General features: G+C 47.2%; 1 protein-coding gene across 10 annotated transcripts in view; it reads left to right on the forward strand.

Moving 5' to 3' along the window:
- LOC118508670 (serine-rich adhesin for platelets) overlaps positions 1 to 19,113 on the forward strand; it is a 155,425-nt gene that overhangs the window by 93,612 nt on the left and 42,700 nt on the right. For all 10 annotated transcript variants that reach the window (XM_036048713.1, XM_036048506.1, XM_036048536.1 and 7 more), the window contains 5 exons: positions 6,913 to 7,104; positions 7,222 to 9,123; positions 9,197 to 9,845; positions 9,948 to 10,390; positions 10,525 to 10,605. In XM_036048713.1, the coding sequence (XP_035904606.1) occupies positions 6,913 to 7,104; positions 7,222 to 9,123; positions 9,197 to 9,845; positions 9,948 to 10,390; positions 10,525 to 10,605 (3,267 nt within the window). The remainder of the gene's footprint in view (positions 1 to 6,912; positions 7,105 to 7,221; positions 9,124 to 9,196; positions 9,846 to 9,947; positions 10,391 to 10,524; positions 10,606 to 19,113) is intronic.

The raw sequence follows: 19,113 nt of genomic DNA on the forward strand, positions 1-19,113 counted from the left end.
AACAAAAAAAAGCCGAGCAAAGATAAATACACGACGACGCCAAGCAACGAACCCCTTGGCTCAATTTATGTTAATAACAACTTTGTTATACAAATTACCATTTCATTAAACACTGGGTGGCAACAAGAGCGCTCCACCCCCCGTTTCCTTCTTCTGATTCGAATCACTACCTATCTCGGCTTCTTCACACTCTTCCATGTGTGGATACGTTCGGGAGGGAATCCGATTTGTCACCGTGTATCGTTGCCGTGGTCCGGCTCGTTTTGTTCACCGTGGCTGTGCTTTGCGTGGTGTGGTATTTTTTTGTTGTTGCTTCGATGTACACCTCCATTCCTCTCCCACCCGATGAATGGGCGGGATGTGCACCACGCCGAATCAAACGAGGCGATCCTTCCAGGTGTGTGTTGCGTCAGGTGTGTGTGTGTCGATTGCCCGTCTTGATGTTGACGACGATGATGATGATAATGGGGCCTGTGCATGTGTTTGTGTGTGTATGCACCAATGCAATTCTTTATGCTCTCTACTCCTTTCACCCTCCCCCCCTCCCCCTCCCCCCATTGCACGCGCAGTGACGGCAAGAAATGGAATAATTATAGACATTTATTATCAATTTGGTGTACATTAACTGCAACACCTCGCTCGATCATTCTTCTTCTCTCGTGCTGCATCCACCTTCTTTCCACCCTTCTTCTCGCTGCATACCCCTCCCCCCTCCCTCTCACTCTCTCTTTATCTTGCTCGTTGCCACCTCATTTAGAAATTGGAGACTCTCGCCCGTTGTCGATCGGTGGCGGCGTCTTCATTTTGCTTGCTACCACCGCCTTTTGTTCGTTCGCAATTCCTGCGTCGTTGTTGTCAATTTGTTCCTCTCTTCCCTCTTTTGTGTCGTGCGTGGCAGTATGTATGTGCGCGCGCGCGCGCTCGCATTTTCTTTTAGCTCCCAATCCGACCCGATACTCCGAATCCTTCTTGTTCACTTCGTTTTCTCTTTTTTTTTAAGGTTTTCTTGATTTTTGTGCTTTGGTTTTGTGTGTTCTGCTGCACTTCTACCCGATGGTGTGATGAGCGTAATTCGTCATTCATCAATCCGTTCCAGCGAGCCCGCGAATGCACACACACACATGCGCGTGAGATGAGCGTGCGAGTTTTTCGCATTCGGTGATGAATCATCGGATTTTTCTCGCTCTTCTTAAGCTTTTTTTCCCCCCGTCGAGGAGTGTTTTTGTAAAGCCAAGCAAAAAGAAAAATCGATTCTACTCACCTGCACCTGAGCCAGACATTAATGTGTTTTTTTTTTCTTGTTACTTCACTCTCTCCCTCTCTCTCCCTTTTCCGCTTTTCTCTTTAATGTTTCCGAGCACTTCCACAAATATCCTGCTAAAAACAGGACAACTAAATTAATGGAAGAGATTTAGGTGGTTTTGGTGGTTTTTTTTTTCGCCCCTGATGTTACTCTGTAACCTAAGTTGAGTAATGTGAGCGGGCGCTTTTTCGTTTGATGCGGTTAGGCAGCGTTTGAAGTTTTGCAAACAGCATCACGGCTACCGAGTTGCAAACCACTCATCATCAGACTTTAATTTCATATTGTCCTTTCTTTTATATTTTGTTGTTGTCTTAAACATTCTGAAGTGAATTAGAGCATGGAGAAACACACTGACACACACATAAAAACACTGCATTGCCGCTTTATTCGATTTGCAACATTTTACAAAGAACTGCAACGATCGCGCAAGCGACGAACCTGCTTTTTTGTTGCTGCACACAATCGCTGGCGCTGAATACAACCTTGTAACGTACGGGGTAGAAAAATGGGAAAGCAAACGAAGCAGCGTGAAGAAGCTGGTAGATTGACGTGGGAAAGTGATGAGCTTCTTTTGTGTGAAAACTGCATCCCCCCAGCGAAGGAGATTAAAAATGAGTGAATGAATTTGATTCGCTACTCCATCGCCATTCCATTACGAGTTTCGAACACATTCGATTTATGTTCCATACACACACACACACACACACACTTTGACGTTGCTTGTAAACGGAGAAGCCTCGGCATGAATGAATCAGTTTTTTTTTGGTAGTTCTGCGGTTTTTTTTAATTCTTCTTAATTTGTTCCGCATGTGTGGATCAAATTAAATTTCTTGTCACATTTTCACCAGACAACGAACGTGAGTCCTGCTCGCATAAGGATGGTAGATAAAAAGTCGCGGATGGTTTCGGTTCGCGAATTAATCCCGCCAAGCTTCGGTGGGGCTGGTCATGTTACGAAAATAACACCGGACGACCGAGCTCTTGAAGTCCCTGTTAGGCTGTCCACACGGACGTCACACGGAGTGATGGCGTTGGTGGTTCGATCAGATCGACCTCAATAAGATGACGGCGCTAGACCGTGAGTGCTATCGAGGAATTGTTGCAGCAGACCAAGATCGTAAAGCAGTTGTAGCGCCTATTAAGCATTAATATAATTTAAGAAATATAAAACAAAAGCCTCCTAAATTTACCTCACGTAAAATCAATTGCTATCCTATTTGAGACGTGGGCAATCAAAATCGGTTTAGCTATCCCTGTAGCCAGTTGCTTGAAATAAAGTTAATGGATACGCACATCACAAAAGTAAGAGGCATTAGTGTCATGTGAAACGTAAGAAAGCTTTGGTTGCTACTACGATCAGTCATGGATGCACCTGATCGAATCTTAATTTCATTGTACAATGAAAGTGCTTTGCGCACGCACGGCGAATGGAATAAGGCAGCTTTTCAGGGTGTGCTGATGGAAAATTTCGAATGGAAAGGCACATCGCCTCATCCATCCTCCTTCGTTACCCCGTGGTCAGCAGGTTGGGCCGAGAAGCGAAGGCTCAGTTACAATTAATCCGCGACCCATCGCTGTCACAAAGGAGCGAGAGTTTAGTGCATAATGTCCCATATAGAACCATGGTGTGACTATGATGAGTTCGGCTAGAAAATCTGATTTTTTGTTTGCCATCCACTGTCAAAGAATCGACGCATAGGTAAGCTCATTCTGAACCGCTCGTTGTCGGATGAGTTCTGGCAAACCCTCTCCAACCAATGGTTCTTCTATGCTAATCTGCGCGCGCACCGACCAGACGAAAAATATTGGCCAATTGAGCAGTGGGAAAAATGAACTCAGGGGAAAGAAAAAATCGGCTCTTCTGCGGTTGAAGTTCTTCTTCTTCTTTTGTTCCCCTTTCATCGGTTTCCGCTCCGAAACCAATTCCAGTAGTCTTTCCAGTGTCCGCCACTCTTCACTCACTTTGTTGAACATTTTCTTCATCATTATTCCCACTGTTGTAGTGTGTTGGTAGAAGAAGCTCCTTGCCAGCCAGCCGACCACGACAGCAACAATCGAGCCGTGTGTCCTGCTGCTCGGGAAGGAGGGTGTTGGGGATACGATTGAAAATTATCTACCGTGATGAGTTGAAAAAAGGACCGTAATTATCATCATCACACGACCCAGCAGGGCGGTTGAATCAACGCCCAGTCCCCGCAAGCGCAGGACTGATTTATGCTTTAACCATCCCATTTCTCGTCTCCCATCTCACGGAGCCCATCCCGCCCGCTCTGTGTATGTCTGTTTTTTTTTCTTCCTCCTGTGGGAAATGCAGCGAGCGAGAGACCGCCTTTTAATCGCGCGGCGACGTGCCCGTGTCCTTTCATATGCGCGATGTCATGCTGCGCGCCACCCATGTAATGATGCTCCTGAGAGGGAGATTTCTTTTGCTTCAGACGCCACTCTTTCGCACCACACTTTTTTTTTGTCTTTTTCGGAGTGGAGAAATTGTGGTAGAGTGGCACTCATTTAATATCCATTTGTAGCTTTAACTTTTTCTGTCGTTGTTGCCCTTTTTACTTTAACTCTTTTTGAACAAATTAAAGCTTTTTTTAAACCTCACTTTTTTGTGCCAGCCGTACGGTCTAGAATTTCCTGCGTCTGCGGAAAACGTCTGACGAGCGCCCGCAAGATCCGTGCACGAAAAAAAAAGAAGAAGAAAACACTTTAACTTGTTGCAGCTCGATGGAATTTTGTTTCAAACTAACAAAAGACTCAAAGTGACGAACCTTCGGCGGAGCGTGAGAATCGTTCGCACAACACCGAATCCTCGTTTTTTGCTCCTCTAATAAGCAAAAACGCATAAAAATGTTTACGGTGGTTTGAAGCTTACGCGTTCAAAATGAACCTTAGCCGGCCGCACACGCACACACACACACACGACGCAGCTTCCAAAGCCGCCAATCTAAAACGGAATGAAGCAATTCAATCACGTTAGGCTTCCGCATAAAAAGTTAAAGTTGGAAGCAGCTATAAATCAGCATCCTTTTTCCTCTTCCCTTCCTTCATTTCTCTCTCCCCTTGTGGAGGTGGAGGGCTGCTGAAAATGTATCGGACCTCCAAACGTCGCGGGAAAAACGGGAAGATCTTTAAATGTGTGAAAAGTGCAATTTTGTTGTATGGCCAATTTCTTGGAAAACCAGTAGTAGGCGGCTGGAAACGTCACTAAGCTGCTTAAGGTTCATCCTTCCCTGCATGCTTCATATTGACCCGGGCTTCCGAAATGATGATGAGCCCATCGAGTCGGTAGAATATTGATGCAGCTTAAGGTTCGTCGTCTGCTTTTGCGATGGGGTGTTGTTGTTACGGGGCCCGCTGCTCGGTGTGCTGCTACTGCCGCTTAAATGATTTTGCCCCGCTGTGTGTTGCATTTTCTTTCTCTCTCCTTCTCTCTCTCTCTCTCGCTCTCGTTGTCTCGCTCGCGCGAACCGATAATAATGCAAAGAGGCTGCCCGTCTTGTGTCCAGCTTTTGACATGTGTTGTGTCGTAAAACCGTCTCGAACCGGGGCTAATAATAGTAGGCAACGGCTGTCGCTTGCGGTAAGAAAAAGCGATGCATTTTCTGGTGGATATTAAATTATTTAACCATTTTACGAGAGTTCGCGTCGCACCCTGTTGCTGTGTGGTGCTGCCTGCTCGCCACCGGAGATGATGATGCACGGGATGGATGGAGAAATTGATGGCCATTTTAAACAGAAACCCAAAGTGGGTTTCGGTTTTATGAGGCAAAGCGCAAAAATAACTTCACCCTTTAGGTTAACCACGCTGGAGGGGGGGAGCCCAGTGTAGTTATAATGCGGGGGAGAGAACATACATACGTACCTCGGGCCGGCCAGACACACAACCCAGGTGGCGTGTAGTTTTGTGCTGTTACAGATGAAATAAAGCGTTTGCCTGTGGTGCATGTACAGTAACGGACAAAACAATAAGACGACTGGCTTACTTATAACAAAGCTAAGCTAATTCCGAAATTTGGGGAAAGATCAGTAATAGCTTCAGTTTTTTATCGCCATTTTATTTTAAGTGATTCGACAACTGCTTCGGGATCAAAATTTGATACTGAAGTCGCTACTGAATGACTGACCAGTCTTCCAGTCCATGATTGATCCCAAACTCAGGAAAATTTTACAACGGACAAAGCTGAGACTCTCGTCCCTATCTCTGGACGAAACTGTGACTGATAGTCCTAGTACTTCCTAGTCGTAGTAATCTCAGACTGTTGGACTCTTTATAAAACTAACTTATTCCTCTTAGCCCGCGGTCAAGAGGAGCATGCTCAGAGAGAGAGAGGGAGACTAAAAATTAACCTCTGCAACGTCGAAGTTCCTCGAGCTGTATTTCAGAATAAATCTCACTAGGGTTGTGGTGGGCAGGTCATGTCATGAGAATGACACCGGACGACCTAGTCCACAAAGTCCACATGAACAGAGAAGAGGCCCGATAGATTGAAAGTAAGATAAACTTAATAACAAACTCTGTAAATATTGATTTAAACTTGTTAAGCATTTAAATTTGTTCAACTGATAACCTCTCGTCCAGCACTGTAGTTGCATCGTCCAGCCTCCCAGACGTATGATGATCGTACACACGTGCCCGTACGTTCGTATCGTTGGGTGACCTTCGAAACTAAGAAACTCATTTACAAGCGAATTTTATGATAATTTTTCATAAATTTAAATTATTCTTCCGTTTGCTTTGCGGACACAGAAATCGATGCATTTTAGATGCGCGCGTTGTCAACGTAGCATTTAAAACAATGCGGTACGCATGCGCTGTCAAGCCCGCCGTTTGCAATTGTGTGACCCTTAGACTGCTTCTGCTGGACATTAAGGCGCACGATCCCCACCCCCCGAGGACAGAAAGGACATTTGGCTTTCAGATTTCAGTGTGTCCGTTTTGTGTCCCGTGTACGGTCATTAGTCTCGTTCTGCTCGGTGCAACTTATAAAATCAGTACGCATATGGACGTGCCGCTTCAAACACGCACCGGCTTCGAACGACGCCGCATCACGTCGGTCACATGTGAGTGGTTATGGATTTTGTCTAGATTTTTACACGAAGTGTCGGTACTGTAAGAGTATTTTACTCTGTAAAAGCAGTTTTTTTTCTTTCTTAAATTGTGTTTACTATTTCGGTGGATGAACAACATACTTGCTAGGGTTGTGTTATTGTGTGAGCGTGTGATTAAGTTTTCTCCGTTAGCTTGCCAGAACATAACGAGGCACAGGTGTTGGACGGGTAATTTGTCACGGAACGCCATTCGATGACAGCTAGAAACGTGACGAATGACAGAGAAATCCCGTTACGCCACCTCCTGCAGAGATCGTCGAAGCTTCTGGCGTGCATCATTGTATGCGCCTGCATCGCTGCAATACGCCGAACTACGTTTTATTAATCGTCATGCCTCTCCTGCAACATAGTTCCGTTTTCTAGGAATAAAAAACGGTTGATAGAGTGATGAGGGGGGGGGGGGGGATGAGGGTTAGAGGGAAGAGGGATAGGGGAGAAGAGAGAAAGATGATAAATGATGCTAATGAATAACGACGGTTCCTTCGTTTCGTTTCGCACAGGTTGTACTCTCGGCCTGTTCCTCGTACTTCCAGACGCTGTTTCTCGACCATCCGGCCCGGCACCCGATCGTCATACTGAAGGACGTCCGTTTTGCCGAGCTGCGCACGCTGATTGAATTCATGTACAAGGGCGAGGTAAATGTCGAATACTGTCAGCTTTCGGCACTGCTAAAAACGGCCAAATCGCTCAAGGTAAGTGTAAGCGTGTGTGTGTGGTTCTGGATTACTTTCCTTCTTCTATGTGTAAAGTCTTAGTTCAATCTCATCTTGTACATTGCTCGCTCTCTTTCACCGCCCTCCCATGAACAGGTCAAAGGTTTGACGGAAATGACAAATCAGAGCAGCCCGCTGACGGAGCCGAAACTAGAACCCGAACGACTCAGACCCCACAGCAGCAGCCATGGTGCCGGTGGTGGAGGAGGAGGTGGTAGCAGCAGCAACAATGGTGGAGGCAGCGCACTGGCCGCATCGGAGGCCATCCTTCCGACGAACCTGTCGACGACGTTCCCGTCGGCGACACTAGCGAGTAGCGGCAGCGGTGGTGGCGGCGGCGGCGGCGGCAGCAGCTCGTCCTACATCACCACCACCTCCACTAACACTACCACCACCACCACCTCCACGACCAGTGCCAGCAGTGAACCGGATGGTGGAGACAGGCGGTCCACGAGCTCGCCACCCCATCAGCACCACCTTCAGCATACGCAGCAGCAACCGGGAGAGCTACAGCAACAACCACACCCGCATCATCATCACTACCCGCACCACCAACAGCAGCGTCTGAGTTCCTCCGGGTTGGGCAGTGCAGGTCAGGTCACCTCCGTAAGCTCGCACAGTAGCAGTAGTAGTAGTGGCAACAGCAGCAGTAGTACTACCACCACTACCACCAGCAGTAACATCAGCGGCGACCGTGTGACGGATCTGTCCACTACACTTGGCAAACACCGGTTCCTAGAGGCCAGCAGCACGGACGTTACCTCGCGCGTTACCACGAGTCGCCCGAAGCTATCGCCCACGTCCGAGGCGGTCGCGTCCATCGCCAGCACTACTACGCCCCTCTCACTTACCCGGAAGCACCGTGACACGCTCGGTGCGATTATCTCAGCCACCACAGCCTTATCCTCCTCATCATCGGCCACCGTATCTTCGTCGGCGCTGCACGGTGGCATCGGTGGTGGCAAAGCGTCGAGTTCCTCGTTTACGTCGGTCGCAGCACTAGCAGCAACCGCAGCAGCACCGACCTCAACTACAACAACCACCGCGGCAGCATTGGCCGGCGCGCTTAGCACTACTACGGTTATTCAAAGTCCTACTGCATCCGGTGATGGTGGTAGTGAAGGTGGCATACTCCCTTCGCAGCTGGCAGCTTCCGCTGTCAGTAGCGAGGACACCAGCAGTACGCCACTGATGCACGACCCGGACGAGGATGATGACGGACATCGGGAACAACAGCAACACCCGCAGCATCACGATGAACCGACGGTGGAGGGGGACGGACGGGACACGCCACCAACCACTACCACCACCACCACGCTAGTTGCGGACGCTGAGGGTGACACTGGTTCGGTGTCTGCTGCGAGGCCTGCGATTTGCACAACAACCACAACCATTTCTAGCGGCACCAACCAAAGTGCTCACCACCACCAGTCGGCGGGAATGGGGACGAGAGTAGGCTCGCCACCGTCCGGGAGCGGCGGAGATACGGACGAGCGGCCGGACGAACCGGACGAAACCCAGGTGACGGCAGTGGCATGTTCCTCCTCTACCTCGACCGTTGGCACCGAACAGCCGGTTCTTCCTCCCAGCAGCAGCAGCAGTAGTAGCACGCCCGGCAATACAACGGCAAAGCACGAGAGCAGCTTCGCAACCGTTGCCTCATTGATTGCGGACAGTAGTGCTGGTGGTGGTGGTGGTGATGGTGGCACCGGAAGTCCTACTCGACAGCGAAGTATGTCCCGTAGTCCGCTCGGTAGCGAATCGGAGGAGATACGACGCCCGCCAAGCACGATCAGCAGCACTGACATACTACCGATGGCAACCGATCTCCGTACGGCGGACGAGCATCAGCCGCATCATCACCACCATCACCCGCTACTGCTGCGGGATGTGGCGATGGTGCCAGCAGACTACGATGATGACGATGAAGACGAGGAGAGTGACGAGGTGGACGATGGTGCGGCAGAGATGCTATTGGCGGCTGCCGCAGTTGCACAGGTAAGGCGGAAGAGCTCACACACCGCACGGCGCGGACTGTCTTCAAGTGTCTTTTTTATCCCTTTTTTTTTAGCATGTTGTTCGTGGTGAGGTACGTGAAGAAGGGGCAGATATCGGTACAAGCGTGGAAAGTGCAGGGCGACGTCGACGCGCCTTGACTGAAGAGGACGATGCGGAGGACGATCATCGCCAACGACACCACCATCACCGGACGACGGCTTCGACGCGAGCTGCCGGTGCAAACGATGACGATGTGGTGGTCCCCGAGGACATTGATGGCGATGACGAGGATGACGATGATGATGATGATGATGAGGACGACGATGGCGGTGGTCCGCACGATCTGCACATCGGCAGTACGGGCAGTACCGGGAGTGCCGGGAGCGGGGGCGGTGGCGGCGGTCTGCTTGCCCAAAGTCGACATCACCAGCACCACCTGTTGCATCTGTCCTCGCATCCGCACCACCAGCACCAACAGCTCCAGCAACATCTGCACCAACATCAGCAGCAGCTAGTGGCGGCAGAGTTGCTACGTTCCGCGGAACAGCAGCATCAGGCGCGTCAGCGGCAGCAGCAACGCAGGCGTCGCTCATCCGAAGATGGTGCTACGGGTCGGCAAACCAACAACAGCAGCAGCGCGACGAACAACAACAACAGCAGTAGCTTCAACAACAACTCAGACGACGAATATCAGCCGCCGATGAAGATCAAGAACGAAGTCGGTACGTAATGTTTGCTGTTGCTTGGTGTCAGCGTAATATCGCACAATCCGAAACTAACCTCACTTTTTTCGCACGCTCTCCCTTTTGTTTGTTGGATTGCAGACTTTTCGGCGTTCTCCGGTCTCAACATGACGATAAATGCGGCGAGTGCAAATGCGAACCTGTCCGCAGCACTGAACTCATCGCCGACGGCCGGCCCCGGACCCATACTGCTCGCCACCGATCTGCGGCCAGCATCGCGCGGCGGTGTATCCGCGTCCAGTGCGGAAGCACTGACCGTCGGTAATGCCTCCGCCACTGCATCCTCCGCCTCCTCGGCCGCCCAGAGCGGGAGTAAGAATGGGGAGCAGCAGCGGGAGCGTGAGCGGGATCGCGAACGTGGCTCACCGCAGCATTCGCTGCAACATCACCACCAGCGGACGGCCGTGGCTGCGGCGACGGCGGCCGCACTGGCTGTGTTTAACGCGAGCGGTCTCTCCAGCCCGCTGTCCGAACCGATCGCAGGACCATCCGGCATCATGGGACCGGTCCAGCAAGTGCCTCTGGTAGGTTTCATCACTCCAGCTTTGAATACCTAAAGAAAAGCGCCCAAAACTATGCAATCCGCGATACATAATCACACTCTTTGGACGGGAATTAATCATCTTTCTCTCTCTCTCTCTCTCTCTCGTTCTTCTAGTCGCTGAAGAAGGAGATCGACTGGGGCGATGACAAGTCGTCGGGCGAAAGCTCACTGGACTTCCGTCACGCGCATGACTCGGTAAGTCGAACTGCAACAGAAGCAACTTGTGCGCTACCAACACAACCACTTCTATTTCCTTCGTTTTCGTGTCTACTCTTTGTTTTACGTTTTGTTTTCCGTGTTTTGGTTTTTCTTCATACGTGCAATATCGCTGTGCCCGATCGCGCGCTCCCTCTCCTTTTCCGGATTCCCACCACCCCCCCCCCCCCCCCCTCCAACCCTACCCGAAAGAGGAACTGCGCTTTCGCACAACGATTGCTACTATATAGTGTGTGCTTAGCTGTGTCTGTGTGTGTGTGTGTTTTCGTTCATTTTCGTGTATGCGTGTGCTGTATTCCTGTTGTTGTGTATTTCTTTTTTCTGTGTGTGTGTGTGTGTGTGTGTGTGGGAGAGAGTGAGAGAAAGATGGAGAGCTCGATCCTTAGCGCTCTTGCTCTCTCGCTCGCTCTCTTCATCTGACGGTTGTGTTCGGTGATGGCGTTGTACTTAAAATCGCCTGACAGCCGTGACCCAAGCTTTTTTTCTACTACGCTCAACGTCGTTGCTGTTATGTTATATGTATCTTTCGATGTATGTTTGTTGAGTGGGTATCTGTGTGTGTGTTGGATTGGTTATTCACCAAAAGTCGGCCCGCACACACATACGCACTCACGGAACGCGGACGCATTGTTTTAGTGGGGAAATTTGGAACAGCGGACTTAACAGTGGGGGTGGGGTACGATGGAGCGCGCGCACCGATCATCAGCATATCTATTCGTGGCACCTACTTGTGTCACATCTCTTTATGTGTTTATCTCGGTATACATTCCATAGATCTTCAGTGTCCGTGTGTTCGTGTATGTTTCTTTTCTTCTTGTTATTCGATGTTGTACCGCTCTTGAAGCACAGTGTTCAGCTGGATAGCATTGTGTATGTGTGTTGTGCTAAAAGTCACGTTGTATGTGTATGTGTGTGTTTATACAATATATTAACTTCTCGCCGACGTATCGTCACACAACACACAAATTGAAGAATTGATCCCTTTGTGAAGTGAGGGGGTCTCGCCATTTTGTACACACGACCGGCATTTTGTCGTCAACCATTAAGTGTGTGTGTGTTTTTTTATTTCCTTTTTTTTATTATGTGCTTCAACTTGGCATTACTTATACATAAGTGTCTCTAATTTATTTATCTGCGGGTTTGTGTGTGTGTGTGTGTGTGTGTCGTGCATGTTGTTTTGATGGAATCTAGGTTCTCGAACACACACACATACACGGAAAGACAAATAGAACACACACACACCAACAAGACCAGACCAGACCAGAGTTCTATGCTATTAATCAGGTCCTCCTCTTACTCTTCATTCTACCTAATGAATTCATCAACAATATTCCCAAATAATTGCACAAACACACACACACACACGTTTACAAAAGGAAGTGTCATCCTACAGATGACACAGTATGTGTAACACTGGAGTCTACTAACGTACAATTCTTCAACATTTAGTCTCGATGACCACCTGTCATAGTGACAGCTTAGCATTGGAACAGATAATGGCCTCCATTATGCGGAAGTTTTCCTGCACTTTCCGTCACATCGTATGATGATATTGATTTGATGATGATGAAGTAAAAATAACATAAATTTTAAATATTCTCGCGATAAATTGGTTCCTCTCAGTCCAATGTCCGGGGTAAGAGATGGGACTCTCCATCAACATCTGCCTAGATGTCCTTCAAAGTAGCATTAGGAAGGAAAGAGAGGTGTCAAGAGGTTTGAGGGGGAAGGATGAGCGAGGCAGATGCGTTACACGGTTTACACTTCCACACACACACACACTGACATACAGACTCTCAGATTTCTTTGTTGTGAACCTGTTGTTGTGAACTCTCGATGTTTTCTTCCGACTTAGTTTGATTATGTTTTTCTTCGTCGTTTTCCTTTTTTTGTTTTGTGCATTACAATTGGAATGTTGCTGTTTTATATTGACGTTTTTTCGTTTTTAGTAAATCATCTTGACACTTTGCATGCATCCTTGTTGTTCCTTGTCCCCTTATTTTCATGTTGTTTAGTTTTCTTCATTTAATTTTAATTAAAAATCGAAAATTTGTTAAGTGTATTTGCTCCGTGGTATATTCATGTTTGTGTTTGTGTATGTGTAAGGCATCCTGTTTGTTGTGTTTACAGAGTATAAAGCATTCTTCAGGTTTTTGGTACATATCCAACCGTTTTTCTCTCGCTGGTTCTGTGGTTTTTCCAAATGTTCCGTACGCACCTGGAGAAAAATTCTCCCCACACCCTTTTGCGACGAAACTTAACCTGCGACACGAAAATTCTGTCACTAATAATAAAGTCCGACTCTCATGCAGACACAACACCACCCGCACACGCAAAGCCAATTCACGTACGGCATCAATCACTGGCACGATTCGCTTCGCCTTGTGCCCTGATGCTTCGTCCTCGCACAGAGACAGTCGTGTTGTAGATCCTTTTGAAAAGTCCTCTTCTCAACCCCCCTCCCCCTTTTCTCCCCCTTTGCTCTTGCTCTCCCCGCCTGATTGTCTCGTTCTGAGTCTCTCACTTCTGTGTGCATTTAATATTGTCATTTTTCAATGACGTTACAAGCTCAGCTTCAGCACGTTCTCTATTGAACTGATGACTGATGGACTGACGAAAAATATTTCAAATATTCTACCTCCCACCTGGTCTCTTCCTTCCCCCCCTTACGTGAGTCATCTTTTCCCCCGAAAAAAAACACGAAATTGACGTGTCCGGTGATAGCGCAAGGTAGAGTGACTCTTCTGCTGCTCGCTGTAAGCTTTTTGGCATGTGCAACGGTGCATTTTCCATCAGTTTCCTTTTCGACGACCACCTGCTCTGTCAGGTCGGGACGTGTGTGTGTGTGTGTGTGTGTGTGTGTGTTGTATCCGTCCGTCAACCGATTGTCAATTCATCCGCCACTTCAACTCCAAACATGTTCCTTCTGGCGCGTTTGCCGGGTTGCATACATTCCGGCGTAACGAGTAGCTTTCAGGCAAAAATGGGAAAAATTAAATAGTAATACGGGAGCGGGGGGAGAAACTCCATGATCTGGTTGTTGGTCTGGTGTGTACATTAGGACAAAATGGAATAACGATATTATCTGCATAAAAGCATACAGACACACACACAAATTATTGTACGCCTTTTGTTGCTTCAATAGAATCGTCTGCGCTCTCTATGACAATCGAATCGATTGGGATTCAAACAAGACACCTCCGAATTTCCCAAAATTTGATTGTTTTGGATCCATCCGGTCCGGTGATAACACTTGAAGATTAGCATCCTCTCAATTTCGCACACGCTAAAAGCGATTGAATTGTTCCGTCCCAAACGCCGGAGCGAATGTCTTTTCGGCTGTAATTGAAGATGCGGAAGAGATAGCATTCGGCAGGATTACTCTGTTGGCTGTTGTCTACCTTTCCAATAGGTATCTTAACAAAACCTGGTGTATCCATTTTTGTTTGTTTGAGGAGGGAGTTGATGACTCTCTATTTCAACGGGAATACTCGTACACCGATCCGTTGTTGAGCGATTGAGAGTCTTTCCCATCGGCGCAATCGAAGAGTTGTGTTACACTCATGTGTCTTCTGATGGAAAGAAAAAACCATCTGCCTTTCAGTCTATCCGGTGGTGATAGGTGGAGATAGGAGCCGTTAGGGAATGTCTGGAAAGGGGTTTTTTCCCAACACCAACTCCTCCAACCAGCTGTATGTAGCATTTTTAGAACCAATTGGTTCGATGCTTTTTTTTTTTGCTGGATGAGGAAAAACTGTTCACGCTATCCCGTACGCAACTAACCTTACCTAACACACACACACACACACATGAAGGGCACTCTATAATCCTACGTGATGAAGGTCGACAATAGGGAAAATCACGCAAACCACCCCCCACTCCCCAGCCCTTCTGGGGGGGGGGGGGGGGGGGGGGGCGAGTGTGAGAAGAAGGGGAACCGTCGGTGATAGGATGCGATTGCCACGAATCGGTTCCATGTATTATTCATCATTTAATTAGTTTTACAAAAGTTTTCCATTTGTTCGTGCCTCTCTCGGCCGACAATGATGGTCCCCCGAGTACAGGATGGCAGGGGCGAGCGGGGGTCGGTCGGAAGCGTTGGAGCAATTCTTTAAATATTTTAACTCGCAACGTTTGTTTGCTGTTGCGTCGTGCGCTGTGTAAGCTTTGCCAATGCACTTAATGCACTCGTGTTCGCGTATGCGTGTTTGATTATCACATACTCACATACATCACCAGCACACACACGCAATCGGGCTTTATCCTTCGCACTGTGTGTTAATAGCCATTCCTATACGGCGATTGTTAGATTTAGGAAACGTCATGTTTACCGTAACTGATTACATGGCTTTACTTTCCCGTGTAACGTAGTGCCACCAACACTCACCTCCTGTCTGCTTCTTCTTTTCGATTCCTATGTTTTGCAGACCGATTATTAAAAAGAAAAAAAATTCACAAAGAGCAAACATATGTACACTCTCGCTTAAGCAGACGAAGTACAAATGCGTACAAAATTGACATGAAACCCAAAGAAGAAAATTGGAAAGCCTAAAAATGAGCTCCGTAATACGTTGAAAGACAAAAAAATAGTGTTTTACTTGCCGTTACAAATATGCCCAAAAATAAGGCCCAATTAACAAAAAAAATAATTTTGTTACTAGGTTTACATACATTTAGGCGCCAATTAAACTTTTTTTGAACACATTTAGACGTTAATTGAACATTTTGATTTTTTCTAATTAATCAACGACTACTATTATAAAAAGTTTCTTCTGATAAAAAAATGCCAATTGAAAAAGCAGCAGTTTGTCATGCGAAATGCATACATTTAGATGTTTCTGGTAAACTTAAGAAAGTTTTTATTTGTTTTACAAATCTATCTCCTTCTATTGTAAGTTACGATGAAACAAACAAATTATTCAACTACAAATCGTTTTTTGGAAAACCATTTTGTGTCTAGCTTTGCAGCTATTCAGGCGCTTATTTTGTAAGCGCCTAAAAGTATACAGCTCGGGATACACATGCTGGAAATGCTTGCTTTTTTTTTCTTCTTACTGTGGATTGCTGTTCAATGTTATTGGGGTTTTTTGCTTCGCGTGCCGTTACTTCAACGACTGTGAGGGATGACGCACACGCGACAATGACATTAGCGTACGACCTAACCGTGCAAAAGGAAGGTTGAAAAAAAGAACCACAAACCACAACAACAACACCTAAAGAACACCGAGTAGGTAGGGGTTAGCGGGCAGGGAGCGAGTGTATCGCGTACCGAACCTACCCTAAGCGAAAACGCCGTACACCCTTTCGCTTTGTAGGTGACTCACCCATACGGAGGTATTCTGTGTGTGTGCATGCATTTCGAGTTAGTCGCAACATCGCAACAGAATTACGAAACGATTACGATTGAGGTGTGGAGTGTGGTGCGCCCGATAGGACGTCGAAAATGGGGAACCAATTTGGAGGTTAGGGATGATGGATGGGCGATGGAAGAGATGGAAAGAGGATGGGAAAAGCAAACCTCCCACCTGGTTTGGCTTGGGGGGTGAGGGTATGTTGTGTGGTGTCAATCGATCGATTGGCGTAGTCGCGCGACGCCGACTAAACACAATTGATGATTTCACTCGATTTGTTTCAATTGAAATGAATATATTTGAAGTCGCGCTCCATCTTTCACCCACACACACACACGCGCGCGTGCAGATTTAGTGGTAGCATCTGGAAATCGCGTTTGGCAGAGCAGAGCACAATCGATAATACATTCCAATCCGAATGTTCTCCACCGCTCTCCATGAAAGGGGGTTTTGGGGGGTGTTTCTGCTTCTTCCTGTGTATCGATTTCGAGTGCATTCTCCCACGCGCTTGTTGCCCTACATAATGGACTCCCTCGCCATGGAACACACACACACACACACGCAGGCACGCACGCATAACAGCGCCAGACAAAGCACCAATCGCTCTGCAGCACAACGAGGCCGACTACGTCACATTGGCGTCACAAATGTCGTCCTTTTAGCCGTATCCTGCGAGCTTCGATTATTACAATTTCTAGTTCTATTTGCTTTCGGGCACATCCCCTCCCTCCTCCCATCCAGTCGGCTACACCCGCGACCCATCCCATCCCATTTTTTGCGTTTTCGGATGATTTCATTTTCAAATGCGACGACCCCAATGTTCTTGTGTATTGTTGGAGAAGAATGGAAACGAGGGAGGGGTAGTGGGGGGAGGGGTAGAGGTGGAGGTAGAGAGGTAGAAGCAAACAATTCTTTAATCGGCTTCTTTCACCTGGCTCCAGCAACCTCCCCCCTCACTTGCAGCTCACCTCCACCGGTAGCGGGGTTTTTGATTGCAAGTCGTCGTACATTTTCATTTTCCCACACGTTTCGATGTAGCAATACAGACACGCACACACACACACAAATACTAGGGGTAAACGTGGGGTGTACAAAGGGAGGGGAGAGGAGTTGGTATGAGCATGATAGGCATAAAAGAGTTTAGGTGACAGGTGGCCAAAGCAGGATGTAGCAGACTACACGTTCATTCCCCCCCCATTTTCCACCTTCCCTCTTCATCCCCCCTCTTCGCTTCCCAGCCTCCATCATTTTGTTTCTTGTACTAGATATGGGGATGGTTTAGTCAGTTGCTTCTTTTTGTTTTTTTTTTGTTTGGTTGGCACTGGTTTTTGTCTACTCTAAAACCGACCGATATGACCTCATATTCGAGTGTCCTTTTCCGTTTTGTTTTCCCTCTTCATTGTCCTGTTTCACCTCCCTCAATTCTGCCGTCCCCAATCTGACGGTGTGTGGTAGTGGGGTTTATGCGCACACACACACACACACAAAAGCCCCTGTGCAACAAAACGAGGCTGGCGACCGAATTACGTGACCACCAGACGGGACGGATCGATAAAATACACACACACACACACACAAACGATTCCGAACGATGAATGGTGTGTTATGACGTTTAGGTTTGGCGAGAAAGGCGTGTGTGAGGCGGTGGGGATGGTGAAGGGGGGAAGGGAGGGAGGTTTTTGCTTTTGCCGCTGGAGAAATGTTTGATGTGAGGCTGGACGGGAAGATATTGACTGGGGGTGAAAGGAAACTGATTCAAAACGGGGATTTTTTTGTTGGCTGCAGTCATTTTGGAAAGCGTAAAGAACGGTGTCAACGGTGACAACAAAGCATTTTTGAGCTGGGACGAAGCATACGTGCTGCTAAAAAAAAAAGAACAAATCGAAAAAGAAGGCGAGGACAGTGAGGGAAAATATTTTCTACCCTTCTAACACGCGCCTAGCTATTTCTAATCGCCAGTGTTTGCTGATTGTTCTAGTTTTTTTTGTTTTGTCGAATTTGAAATCGTTAAGCTTATGTCGCTTTCCGATGATCAAAATTGGAAACAAAAAAAATCAAAAAACACCAGGCGTCTCCACCGTCGCTCGCGCTCGTCTATGACCAGGCGTCTCCACCGTCGCTCGCGCTCGTCTATGACCAGGCGTCTCCACCGTCGTTCGCGCTCGTCTATGACCAGGCGTCTCCATTGCAAATTTTGATAGTACAATACTGGCCGAAAATAAATTATTAACATTAATTCTTAAACCGTTCTACAGCTTTTCAACCAATAATTTACGTCTCCATCTCGCGCTGGATGCAATGGCCATATTTTCCCTCTTGCTTACGTTTTGCCAACGAAACTGACCTTCTCACTTCACCTTTACCTCTCGCGGTCTCGTGTTTGCTATCCGGCCGAATGGTTGTTCGTTCGTGTAATGAGTTATTGTTTTGGATGTGTTTTGTTTTGTGTGTTTCATTACTCGATGTATGTATGTACATATAGATCTCTCTCACACACACACACACACAATCACACTCTCGTGCTCTCGTTGACTCATGTTCTCTTTGTGTCTCTCACTCTCTTTCTCTCTCTGTGTTTACTTCTCGATGTGGTTTAACATATTTCTCGATGTGTAAATGTTGTTGTTGCTCATAATCGAATTCATGTGTGATTGTATCGTTTCGTAACGCCTGTACATTAGCCTGTTTTTGTCTTTCCTTTCTGTTCCGTTTTCTTACCGCTAGTTTCAGTGAGTTTTGTTCTTTAATTTCATTAGTTAGATATTTAGTTTCATTATTTACACTAATTCCAACAAGTGTTTCTTTTACAATCCTTCATTTATATCCTCCTTTCCTTACACCTCCTTCTTCTTCGCATTCCCATTTTCTTTTCAAAGCATTTATTTTGTTTTCTTTTTCTGTTTGTTTGACTTTTTTTTTGTTCTTACACCCACACCCGTTGTAGCTGTTTTCTGTTGTTTTACTGTCAGTGTTCACGTGCATTATGTGCTACACACGCGCATCAAAGAATCACAATCAAATTCACCATTTGTTTTGTGTTTCTTTCCTTTTTCTTCTTTTTTTTTCTTTAATTTATTATTCTTATCCGTTTATTGTCCTGTTTTTTTAGTTCCCTTTCTTTTCCGTTATTATTTAC

This window comes from Anopheles stephensi, chromosome X, assembly GCF_013141755.1.
Source record: "Anopheles stephensi strain Indian chromosome X, UCI_ANSTEP_V1.0, whole genome shotgun sequence".
Taxonomy (NCBI): domain Eukaryota; kingdom Metazoa; phylum Arthropoda; class Insecta; order Diptera; family Culicidae; genus Anopheles; species Anopheles stephensi.